General features: G+C 35.4%; 1 protein-coding gene across 4 annotated transcripts in view; it reads right to left on the minus strand.

Annotated features, from left to right (window-relative positions):
- Positions 1-13,981, minus strand: part of ZNF385D (zinc finger protein 385D) — a 405,889-nt gene that overhangs the window by 57,189 nt on the left and 334,719 nt on the right. For all 4 annotated transcript variants that reach the window (XM_079300352.1, XM_079300353.1, XM_079300354.1 and 1 more), the window contains one exon: positions 7,773-7,935. In XM_079300352.1, coding sequence (XP_079156478.1) covers positions 7,773-7,935 — 163 coding nt within the window. The remainder of the gene's footprint in view (positions 1-7,772; positions 7,936-13,981) is intronic.

The raw sequence follows: 13,981 nt of genomic DNA on the forward strand, positions 1-13,981 counted from the left end.
TACCATAACCAAGTAAATATGAGGTAAAAACCCTTATAAATTCAAACTTCAAGGTCATTGCTCCATTCTGATGTGTACTAAAACATTGACTTGCAAAGAAAAACAATTTACATCCAGTATCTCACAAGCCTGAATCCAGAATTAGCCTGTTAATTTTGCTGTGCCCTAAGCAATGCTGAAATGATCTGAAGAAATCACTTGCCAAAACAAAAGCATACTTTATGATAAAATAAACCATATGGAGACAAAACAGCTAAGTTAAACAAAAAGACTGCACTGAATTAAACTCCTACATTAAACATCCTTAATATAATAATTACATATACAAGGCTACCCACAACCTAAGCTGTAAGAGCAAATTGAACACTGGGATCATACAGTAAATTGTTTCTGTGTACATCAGCAGATTTGAAATAGTATTACATACTATTTTAAATTTTAAATACAGCTGACATAAGTATTATTGCTAGAAATAGAATTTCTTTTAGTTAGAAAAGATTACAGGAAAATCTGCTGCCTATAAAATGGATAATAACATTTGTTAACATTGTCTAATAAATAGACAATGCTAATATCATAAATACAGCAGTATATCTTCTTAAGCTTTCATTATAAAAGGAAAAGTTAGGGTAGTTTGGCATTAGGACCACAGGATTAAAGAAGTAATTTGTAGAGAAAAAATAATAAATATAATAATAAAATAGGGTAGATACACCAAGAAATACCAGAAATAATCCAGTATTTTCTAATATAGGAAAATCATCATAAGCATGAAATCCTAGCCATTTCCAAAATGTATGTTTATTACAAACAGCTGAATGTAAGGGAGATAAAATGAAATTGAAAGTATAAGGAAAGCTAAGATATGAGGAAAATTATTTTTAAATAGGACTTCCTTTCTATTACACGTTCTGGAATTGAACCAGGAGCTTCACAGATGCATCTGTGTACAGAACTAATGTAACACATTAAAAGATAAAAGAAAACAAGGAAAGTGTGTTAATGCATGGCATTGGAGGAAATAACAGGTAAGTACTGCTCAGAGAAGGGCAACTATTGTAATCAAACATGCAGAAACATACTAATATAAATAGAAGTACAAGTCAATTATAAGCTTTCCATCAATAAATATTCACACAAACAAGTTTTCATTTGAGCACTGTGTTTGAAAACTTCTCCCTACAATTTAGGATAGAAATTCTGAACCTTAAATAAAGCAGTACCTACTAACAACAGAGAGCTCCTAGACTCCTTACTAGAGACCTGAAAGAGACCCAATGGTCTAATAAGGACATGCTCACTCATGAAATAAACAAACAAACCAAAATCAGAATCTCTGACCTAGGAGATAAAGAGTATTGGAAGGATGACTTTTTCCTTGGTCAAAGGAGGCTTGGGTCAGAGAACACCTAAACAAACTTGACATCCACAAGTCCATGGACCCTGGCAGGATGCATCCATGAGTGCTGAGAGAGCCAGAGAACACCATTGCTAGGCTGCTCACAATCTTTGAAAGGTCATGAGGAAAAGGAGAGGTGCCTGAAGGCTGGAAGAAAGCAAATGTCACCCTGGTCTTCAAAAAGGGCAAGAAGGAGAACCCAGAGAACTACTGGCTGGTCAACCTCACATCAATCCCTGGAAAGGTGATGAAGCCCCTCATTCTGGAGGCTCTCCCTATCCCATGGACGACAAGAAGCTGATCAGGAGTAGTCAGTATGGATTCACTGAAGATAAATAAATCATGCTTGACCAACCTGACTGCCTTCTGCTGTGAAACAGGTACCTGGGTAAGTGAGGGGAGAGCAGCAGTTATTGTCTACCTTGACTTTAATAAGGCTTCCAACACTTCTCTCTACAACATTCTCGTAGACAAACTCAGGAGGAGTGGACTGGATGAGTGGACAGTGGGAAGGATTGAGAACTGGCTAAACCAGAGTTATATTCAGTGGGACAGGGTCTGACTGGAGGCCTGTCACTACTGGTGTTCCCAGTGTTCAATACTGGCCACAGTATTGTTCAACTTGTTCCTCAGTGACTTGGATTAAAGGGCAGATGCCTCCCCAATAATATCATTGATGACACAAAGCTGGGAGAAGTGGCCAATACCTCAGAGGGCTGTGCAACCCATCAGAAGGACTGCAATGGGTGGGAGAGGTGGGCAGAGAAGAATTCTGAAATTCAATAAAGGCAAATGCAGGTCCTGCATTTGGGGAAGAATAACCCCATGCATCAGCACAAGCTGAAAGCAGCACTTCAAAAATCAACCTGAGGGTCCTGGTGTACAAAAATCTCTCCATGAGTCAACAGTGCATCCTGGGGACCAAGGAGGCCACCCACGGTGTCCTGGGGCACATTACAAAGAGCAGAGCAAAGGATGTGATCCTGCCCCTCTACTCAGCCCTGGTGAAAACACATATGAAACATTGTGTTCAGTTCTGAGCTCCTCAGTACACAGAGACATGGAGCTCCTGGACAGGGTCTAGAGGAGGGCAGCAAAGATGATTCAAGAGACTGGAGCATCCCCCTTACCAGGAACAGCTGAGACAGTTGGGCCAGTTCAGCCTCAAGAAGAGATGACTGAGGGGGACCTCATCAATGTCTATGTGCATCTGAAGGGTGGGTGCCAAGCGGATGGAGCCAGGTTCTTCTTGGTTATGCCAAACAGTAGGAAAAGACAGTGGGCAGAACATGATGCATGGGAAGTTGTATCTGAATGGGACTAACATTTTTACCAATATTGCCCAATGCTTTTTCGCCTTCACTTATGTCCAGACAATGGACACCTTCAGCAAGTTTGCGGCAGATTAAAAATCGGGAGGAGGGCCTGATACATCAGATGGATGGATTGCCATTCAGAGGGACCTGGACTGACTGGAGAAATTGCACAACAGAAGTCCATTGAAAATCAATGAAGGACAGCACAAAAGTCCCACAGCTGGGAAGCCATAGACCTGCACATCAGTCTGGGCTGGAGGCTAAGAATCTGGAAAGCAGCTTTGTGAAAAAGGACTTGGAATCCTGGAGGGCACCACTTGAAAGATAAACCAGCAGTGTATATAAATAAATACCTGATGAGGTCAGGGAATATAAAATACAGAAACTCTTTCAATTGGTGTCCAGTGACAGGAAAAGGCACAACAGCCAGAAACTGAAATACAAGACATTGGACTGAAACACAAGAAAAACTTCTTTGCTCTTCTTTAAGGGTGGTCAAACCATAAGGTTGCCCAGCAAAAAATACTCAAAACTCAACTGAAAGATATACTCAAGATAGTCAAAACTCAACTGAAAAATATACTCAACATCCTGCTCAGGCTGACTCTGCTCTGACCTGTAGGGATGTCCTTGTCAATCTTCAGACATCCATAATTATGTCCCTTCCCAGAACCTCAAAAATTCTGTAATCCTCTGGTATTTTGGCTGCATAACTCCTACATGTCTTTCTAAACCTTTCCATTTCATGCCATCTACCTTTCTTCCTCTTGAAAAGTTTACCTTGAATTACCACATCATTTCCGATTGCTTTCTCCCCTCTGCCTTCACTTTTATGTCCAAGACCTTGCCTAAATGACTCTTCTCTCCCACTCCAACTGCTCTCAATTTCATAATTATCCCAACTGGACTGAAATTGCTATTTCAGGAGTGAGTTCCATCTGCTGACCAGAAATATCCCATCACTTCTTAGACAAAAAGAAAAACAATAAATTGTAAAGGGGTAATAAAACCAAAATTTTTACACAGAAGAATTTTCATATGAGTCAGTGAAAAAAAAAAATAGAGATCTTATGCTTTTGCAAATGCTGCTACCCACACATGTTTAGTATCTGAAAAAAACCCAACCCTCTTCCTTTTCTTTCTAATCCATCTCTCAGTATTTTCATTTCTTGGGTGATGTCCTTATAACCTGAACACGTTCATGTTACCACTCCTTTCAACACCTTCCTGTTACATTTATAGTGTCTATTCCTTAAGTTATTTCTCATCTTATGTGAAGCTGTAAGGTTTTTAGGACAGGCACCAATATTTTGTTCTCTGACAGCACAGAGGTCTCTTAGCTGTTAAGACTGTACTGCTGATAGATGATCTTGTCTGTGCCTTGGTCCAGATACACACTTTTTCTGCTCATCATATTTTTGTCTGTTTTTGAGAGCTGTTTATTGCATTTAAGTACATAGGTTTCAAGGCATAGTGTAAAACATTCAAAAGCAGCATTGAAGACTTTGCCATACTGATGGTTCCTAATGACATGTTTTTTTCCCTTTGAAAGGTCTATTCCTTCTTTTCCATTGATGCCAAATGATCTAACTCATAGTGAATAAATAAACAATAATTCTGATGAATGAATAAATAAATAAATAAAAGCAGCCCAAATCTTTAAGACTTAATTTCTGATAATGTGGTTGCAGAGTGTCCTGCTTAACTTCACATAGCTTTGGAAAAGATTAGACGTATGGAACAACTAGAGGGACATAATTTTACGTGGATGCAATATTAGCAATTCAATCTATTTTCCAAGAATCCGAGTGCAGAACAACAACCTTACTAGACATGTATTTTAATTAGAATGAAAGAATGCACTCTATCTAAATATAATTTAGGGCTCTAAAGTATCAGTCCTTACAGCTGAAGATATGAAGCAGCTTTTTGAAGAAAACATACCTTTTCAGAAAGGAGGAGCAATTTGCAAAACTATCAAAGATGTTTAACAATTTACTACAGGGAATATGTATGCACATATGTTAATATATAGAAAAAATGCATTTTTATTGTCACATCTGAACTGGAGAATCAAGAAATACAGATATCTGTTTTGTATAATGCCATAAATTAGGCTTTTCCTTGTAATGCTCTTTTTTTTCTGTTTTTCTGTCCTGACTACCCATGTAACATAAAAATTGGTAAATGCAGATGAAATAAGTGTGTTAAATAGCAGATATGAAAAAAAAGTTCTCACATCTTGACTGTGGCATTGCCATTATATGACTGGCAACATAACTCTTCATGACATTTTATTGTTCTCAAGACTTCTCACGTTCAAGATATTATCTTCTAATAATTCTAAAAGTAAGTTGAAATGGAAGAAAAAAATGACTTTCACAGAATGCCCAAAATAACCTCATATTTTATGTTTTCTCTTTAACACATAATTTAAACAACAGGAATCATATGTGAGAGGTTTTAAGGTGTTAGATTATATTGTGAGCTGCACAGTGTCAATAACACATGCTGGCACCACACCAACAAAACATTTCCAGAATAAGCAACATAACAAAACTTTAGCTTTAGCTCTTGAATCAGTTTGTATACTATGTGATTTTTTCACTATCCTTATTTCATAGCAGCCCAGATTTCCTGATAATATTTGGTTTACTGCAGGTGCTAAGGGTACACAGAGCCAGTGATCTGAAGTCCTGACCAATGTGCTGTGACTGACATGCAATTCACCATTTAACCACTGCTGTAGATGATATATAAGAAGTGATATGTACATGACCCTATCCTCAGTGTATTTGGGATCAACTATTAATCTTCAGCAGACAGGTCCAAAACACTGCAGAAAAATCTTTTGTTCCAAATGGTCACAAGAACATGAACTTAATAACTTTTGCCTAGTTATGAAACATTAATTTATGAATTATATTAATTAGTACAACTATTTCCTGAGAACTGTGCATTACTATCAGGATGCTTGACTCTTACAGTGATAAATTCCAAATGCAGAAACTCACACAGTGCAGTGAATTCTGAGGTTCAGAATAATTTTGCCCTTAAAATTCTATGAAGCAAATACAGGACATAAGAACCACCAGAAAGGAAATAAAATCCAATTTATGAAATTTTTGACTTGTCATAGTAGACAGAAAATTTCATCCTTTTGGCTACCATTTTTTTTCCCCCCTTCACCATGTATACATGCTTGACAAAGGATAATTTACACCAAAGATTTTATTCCATTGCCAGTCACATCAATGCTGACCTGCAATAACTGCATCTGGATAGAACTGCCTGCCTTGCTTTGAATGCCACTGGATGAATAGGGCTTTTGGCAGCAGTTGAATATGGCTCTCAATATTTTAAGAAATTGTAAGGCTTTTGGTCTTTTGTCAATTGACATCAATATGCATCTTTTAGAACCCTGTTAAGGTCAGTGCTTCTAACATATAATATGTCTATGTATACATAGACATATGCTTACAGACATTCTGTGAATTGAATCTAGGAATTCACAATCACTGTGTATAGCTGAAGAAACTCCAGTGTTAGCTATTGCTTATGTGTGCAGCTGGATTTCTTATATTTTCTTACTTATGCTGATATAAAACTGATTTAGACTACTGACCTTGGATACAGGACAGCTCATATATCTTGTCAGGGATCTAATTCAAAGCTTGATAGAAAAACTGAGATTGGTTTTAAGACACATTGGAAAATCTTTCAAACTTAGACAGTATAAGACAAAATCTTTTGAATATTACAGTTTAAAGCTCTAAAAGGTCTTTCTTTTCTTCAGTTATTTTCTTCAATCTTTAAATCATATTCGGTAAATAATAAATCACTCTTGTCACAAAACATCCTCCTTCCTGTTCTGAATATATCTACAAGTAATAGCACAAGAAGCCTTTAAAAGTATTTGTAAATTTAGAAACACCTATTTCCCAAAATTACTTTTGACATTGTTCCTATTCTTCCACACTTAATTTCTTTCATCATGCAAAATCTCTCAGAATATTTTAATTTATTTTCTTGTGGTAACAAAGACAAAACCAATATAACAGATATTTCTTAAAGTCATCCCATTATAATAGGGTAAAAATATCCATTAAAAGTGCATGCTGTCTATAATACTGAGTTATAATCCTAAACTTACTGGATCAGAAATGGTTCCAAATGAGCAGTTTTCAACATCAGTTGGTACATCTGTGATGTTCCACAGCTTTGACTTTTTTATTTTTCCCATGGTTATTTTTGCCTTGCTTGGGGAGAGGGATTGGTTATGCCTAAATATGCAAACTGCATCCCTTTATACACAAGAGCAATCACACCTTGTGAGACCCTAGAGTACCTCTCAGTGACCTTACAATCTTTCTTTGAAATTTCCAACAATAGCTGCATATTTAAAATGCAACGTCAACCAAACCCTGTTGACTTAAAAAATATGTAAATTTTATTTGCAAAGGAGTAACTTCTACCCACAAAATAATTCAAACACTAGTATTTCAGTATGAAGACTCTTTTAAGCAGAATAATTGGCATCAATTGCACTTACCTGATTGTGGAATAGAGGTTATACAGCTCTTTTCCATTTCAAAACCATGCAATAGCCATTTTAAAAAAAATAATGCAATGTTTGAAATTTATGGAAATTAGGTTTTTACTGATAATGCTTTCTAAGAGGCTTCTAGACATAAATAGTACAATTTGTTACATTGTGGTTAAAAGAAATGCGCCATATATAATTATTGATAGAGAGATAGTTCATACAGACCGGGAGGTTTAGATCAGTTGATATGTTAATCAAGTAATGAGTATTGCATTCCATTGTAAAAAGAATGTCAAGCCTCTTTTCACTAAGAGAAATCAGCTACATGACTATGAGACTCTCTCCAGCCTACTGAAAGGGCTTAAAGAAATCAGTATCACACAGAAAGATGGATCGAGCATGAATCAATGTGGCAAGCACATAACCAAACAGACATGGAATTTAAAAAAAAAAAAAATACAAACCAAACCAAAAGCAAACCAAACGAAACCAACAAAGATTGTCGCTTAACCTGTTTTGTCAGAGCTGGTATTGATGGTATTGGTAGTGATGGAAGTGAAGGTAGTCTTTGCGCTGTCCTTGGTAGTAACAGATTTCTGCTTATTTTTCATGGCTTCCAGTGCTTTGAGCTTCTTGGCATGTTTAGTGCCTTTGTAGTGGGCCGCAGCCTGGCTCTACAAAGGAGAACAAAATGAACCATGCAATCAGGCTCATTTCTAAACTGGCATTCTCTGTATTAGTACAAATACAGACTACCTTTCAATAATGGGTACCACTTACATTATCCAAGGAGGGACCAAACAGAAAGTTATAATTAGAATGATGCTTGGAAAACAATGGATAAAGTACTAGAGCAATGCAAATTCAATGAATACAGTATATCACTGTATAACAGTAGATTACTTTCAGACCAAAATTAGGTTGTTTTAGTATATCTTGCTACCATTAATTTTTCTATTAAATTTATGTTGCTTTCACATGAAAAAAAAATAAAAATCTCAGGCAACAGGGAGGATGGAACTCTCCTCCCAGTAGCTTTGTACTTTTCCAGTTTCTATTTCAAACTAGAATTTTGTCAAAGCTTCTGTCAAAGAACAGTTAACTACTAATAGTGGTATCAGCAACTTCTCAGCAAAACTGACAGTAAAAAACAAACCAAAAATACCCCAGCCCAAAACTAAAGCCCAAACCAAAAAAGCAAAATATAAAACACACCCTTCAAAGACCATCACTGAAGACTTAACTGAATGTGAGGTTGACGTATAAAAATATATTTTTTTATTTTTTCAAAAAGAAAGAGGACTATTTTTGTTCACCAGCTACAAAAGGTAGTGTTTGAAATTCGAAGCCAGAAGCAGCCTTTCAAAGGAGAAAGCTCCCACAAATCCTGTCACAGTCCCAAATATATTATGGCTACTTCATGCTGTCAAGCTAAAAAAAGATTTTTATATGCACTGCTATTAAAATTAATGCATTACTTTGCAAATAACTTTATTATTTCATGCTTTATTAGCAAATTTTTTTCATTTAATAAATGTGCAAGTGTATTTTAAGAATAATATTTGTACTATTAGATTAAATCTTATACAAAGCCCTCTAGAATTTGGATGAATATTCAGAGTTCAATTTTTCACTAATTATTTGAAGTTTTATAAGAAAGACAGTATTTCAGTTGATAAGTGCACAATATAAAAATTGCTTATACCTTTTCTTTTGAACTTCAAACTTTATGGAAAGAAACCCCTTTATCACTTGAAAAAGAAATTAAGACTTTAGAAAAGTAGCAAAAATTTAGCTATTATAAAATTGAAAAAAAAACCTCAAAAAAGCAACAATTCTGTGTCAGTTCCAGGACCCATAAAGGTCAGTATTTTCTTTTTAGGAAACATGAAACAATAGAAGATACTTAGAACGTAAAAGAAACATAAATGCTTTCTATTGTTGAATCAAAAGAATCAAAACATATATATAGAATTTAATGGCTACAAACCTAAAGTAACAAATGGAATAAAAAGACACAGTAATTTCATTGACTACCTGCTCATGCAGGTAGAATAATCCTGTATTATCTGGCATTTACTAGTCATTAGAATGTTATTTAGTGCTATTTGTTGTACTGAATTTTGGGGAGAGGAGTTCTAGTGACTATCACTCTAAGGATGGCTAGAGGGAATTCTGACTTTCGCTTACATGAAAAATCTTGATTCCTTCCAGATGCCTGAGATTTGAAAAGTGAAAGGTGAGTAGGAGGGGAGAGGGAGACCTTGCCTAAAACCGATTAACAATATATGTGTAAGTGTATACATGCATAGATGTATACACACACACACACATACACTCCTGGATATTGAGATGCATCATTCAGTTTGGTTGAAAAGCCAGTTTCTCTACATGTAAAATAATGTAATTATTGTATTAGGTACCCTTATTGAAAGAACACTGGACAGTGAAGTTTTTAATAAGAAACAACTTGAACAGAAACAGCACAATCATGCACCTTTTACAATTCTCAACACATAACATTGAGACATACTGTAAGCCAAATACAAACAGTCAGAGGATGTTAATTATAATCAAACCAAAGGACCAGTGTTAAGTTACAATGTCGCATCAAAAATGACATAATACTGTACACCCTTGTGTTGCTATCATGCCAACTATTTTTAGAGTATTTAGTCAAATTTAATCATCAGTCAGCTTCAGATTCTGACTGCACTTTTTTCCCCTAACTAATAGTGTCACTAGTCAAACATCTGAAACATATTCATAACATGGTCCCTAATACTGAATTATGAATGCCGTTATTAGTTTGGTACAAAACCTTCTTCACAGAATTTCTGGCAGAGAACCTTAGGTTTAATTCTTCTGCATCAACAGATCTCTCCAAATTCTCACAGCTATAGCTCCACAAACCTCAACTCGCATTTGATGCTGAAAGAATATATAATGAGAAATTTGTGACCTTTTCATTGCTCTGAAATATACAACTGAAATTGCTCTAAAGTGGGAATACATTTACAGGTATGATTACAGATACAATGGCTGATACACAGAGCTGTCCATAATTCACTTCCCACAGAGTGCTGCCAGTTTACCCAGCCTTTACTTAAAAAAGATCTTCAAGTGTTTTTATTCCAAAGTTTAGATCTCTTTCCTCTGTGGGGACATGAAGCCATCTGAGCTTGTTTCAATATAACTGTAGCTGGCATGTTAATAGAAGTTATATGTGAGAGCAAACAGATTGCTCCTAAGCATTTAACCAGCTTCAAATTAGATTATGCTGAACTTTTACAACTGAACTAGAACCTTAATTAAAAAGACCAAAAAAATAAGAGGTCTGTCATTATCTTTCCTTGCAGGAGTAAGATGTATGAAATGCAAAAATATCCATAAATATATTTTACAGCAATGTAAAATAAGGTACCTCACTGAATCATTTCTTGCAGCCATAAGAGGATCCTACTACTTAAATGGCTTTTACTTGTAGCCTACAAAATCAGTTGCTTAAAGAGTATTTACTTGTAGAATGAATAAAAAAACAAGATAGATCACAAAATATAATTATTCCCAACTTTCATGTTGAATTAAGCAATAATAAGAGAAAGCAGAAGAGTGGAAAACAAGTTAGCACTAGTTTTTGCTGCTAACCTTGATGCTTAACTGAATGAAGAGACTGTACCCTTTCGAAAAGCTGAGAAGGGTCTCCTTCTGGAGCACTTTTACAAAAGAATACGTTAGAAGAATACTTTAGGAAAGAGCTTACTTTCTTCCTTCACCAGAGTTTCCATGTTTGATGCACAGAATTAATCCTAGCACTGTGAAGATGAGTCACTGTTACCCAATGTCAATGTTGAAGCATGAGAAATATGTGAAATATTGCTAGTGTCATGTTATAGAGAACTTTAGGAAACTATATTCATTCTTGAAAAAAATGTCTAACATAAAAGTAAAAATTATTTTATTATTTATTATAACAATACATAATTATGTAAGCTATAAATAATATGAAATATAGTAACAAATTATATAGCTAATATAAATATACAAATATATGATGTAGTTATAGTGATTTTTATTTTTACTTTGCTTCTAAGTTGAAAACTCAGGGATCCTGATTCTGAAAATTACATGTAGAAAAACTTTGTTCTGTGGGAACTACTTCAATGAAGTGGCAAGATGTCTACTAGCAAATCACTTTTCAATGCTAATTGTAACGACTTCCTGCCTATTTGAGCAGTACAATTCAATTTAAGCATCTCCTAATATTTTCCTCTGGTTCCATGTACCAGTTGAATAATTAGGGACCTTTCTAACCCTATAAAATATTGCATTTTATTAATAATGCATAAAAAATGCATTTTATAACCTTGACAAATTGCTCAAATATAAAAAAGGTTTTGTCTATAATGTCTGTATATTTATGTTATAACCACACAGACAAACATACTTTAAAAGAATAAAAATACTATATGCAGATGTGAACAGTTAGAAAACAGAGCCATAGTACAAAAACTCAGCTGTATTTTCTTTGCTGAAGTGAAGTATTTTACCACAATCACCATCAGGACATCATATTACCAAGCAAATTAAAATGTGTAAAATAGACTGAGAAAGATGAAATGTTTTAAACAATCCACACAGTGCTCTCTTACAATTACAAGTAATATAACTACACAGAAGTCTTCAAAATAAGTTTGTCTGCCTGACTAATGCACTTCAGTGGATTATATGCCTTCTCACTTATGCTCTTTAGGCATTGGTCCAACAAAAACATTGTGCTTAGTTTTTGCATTGAGACAAAAACCAGGTCTTCTCTTCTCAGAGAGTTCTTAACTTTGCAGCACTACATCTTCTTTTTCATATCCCTCTCGATCCACCTCATGCTACCATTTTTCTTACAGATTGTTTTCCTGCCTTAATCATTCCCTCTAGGCAACGCCTTCACAATGAAAGCCACTTCTAATGAAAGAAACATTTTGCAAAAGATGTAGTAAATATGTTACACTGATTCTTCCTTGCAAAATTAAATTCAGCTATCTTGCATTATGTCTTTCTCATTTCACAATGCATTTTGAAAGACATTTGTTATGGAGAGTACTCTATTCCATACTTTTATCTGGCTGCTTAATAGCAAGGCTGCACTCTGTCTATAGTCTAGGAAAGCACAAAACAAGGGCTGAGAGTGCTGGAAAGTGTTTTCTGTCTGTCTGGGACTTCAAAAGTTCATGCCATCTCTTTTGCTTTTTTACCAGCTACTGGATGCTACCATTGCCTTTGCTATTGTTCTCAATATAATAGTAGTAATTTTGGCTAATATATCCACAACTGATGTCAGGATTCTCCAGAACAAAAACGCTCCAAAGCAACAACAAAAAAATTAGATTCCAAGTTCAAACTAATACTGTCAGTGAGCTGGACACACATAGAAAGCAATACCAAATAATTGCATAAGCCAAAAAGGCCTCTGTCCTTGATGAAGTCAGGGAAATTGCTTATGAGATGTCTATCACACATTATTATAATCTCTGAGAACAAATATTTTCCTATAGTTGGGCTAGTCAATAAGTGCTTGAAAAATAATTTTACTGATGTCCTAAGTATACAAGAAAGTGATAACATTCAAACAACCTTTTTATTTTTGAAACAAGTGTGTCCTTTTTTTCTAGTGACTCCAAAGCCTGGTCAGCCAGTGATGACAGCATTGCCCAGGGAAGGTTGCAGTATGCAGCTGAGACATCTGTATCCTACCAGCTATGCAACACACAACCAGAGCTGATCTCCATGGAAAACTTCCCCAATAAGCAAACTGGAGAAGTTAACAGGGAGAAAGCCTAACAACCCTGAGATGCCCAACACTTGGTTCAGCATAAAGCAGGGCTCTAGTAGTGAGAAACAGCTAAAACATTTTGTACAGGATTGTGCAGTCTTTTTCATCTGTTTAGAAGGGAAGCTTTTACTTGAGGCTATATTAAACTTTTAAAAAAGCTTTCCTATAAGGCCCTCTGTTTCATCTGCCCAGTGAGTGCACATGGGAAGTTCAGGATTACATACAAGTCCTGTGCCTACCCACTAGAAGATAGGAAAACTCCACAACTTCAGCAGTTTCACAGACACTGTACATGAAACAATTAATCATTTATGCAAGCCCTTGCAAAAAAGGAGATTAAGTGAAAACATGTAATATAGTTTTTAAACATGATGTTGACATGATGATATGTTTCATATTGAATAAGTATCCTAATTTCTGCCTGACACATGCAAATTCAATCTGTAGTCAATTATGGTGTGGATAAATGTTGCCTATCATCACTTCTACCTTCTGTTAAGCTTACCTTTATCTTCTGAGTTGTGCCACTTAAATTTTTTGTGCAGTGTAACACAACACAACTCTGTAGTCTAATTACCTTATTCACTCAGATATATTTGTGGTACTAACACCAAGGATATATGTAATATGATTTCTTTCATATATGTTCTGAGAGAAGGCTTTTGCCCACTAAGCCATGATTAACCAATTTGCCCCTTTCCCTAGAATCAAATATACAATAACAGGTCAAGACCACAAAGGTCTTTTCTGTAGAAAAAAACCCCAAAACAATTCTCCATTATTATGGCAGAATAAAATGTCCCAAAATGTTATTTCCAGGTATTTATATTTCTCTCTTCTCATTCCTAAAGTATTTATTCAGTATACTCATGAATGTACCCTGAGACTCACTC

The sequence above is a fragment of the Erithacus rubecula genome (assembly GCF_903797595.1).
Source record: "Erithacus rubecula genome assembly, chromosome: 3".
In the NCBI taxonomy this organism is placed as follows: Eukaryota; Metazoa; Chordata; class Aves; order Passeriformes; family Muscicapidae; genus Erithacus; species Erithacus rubecula.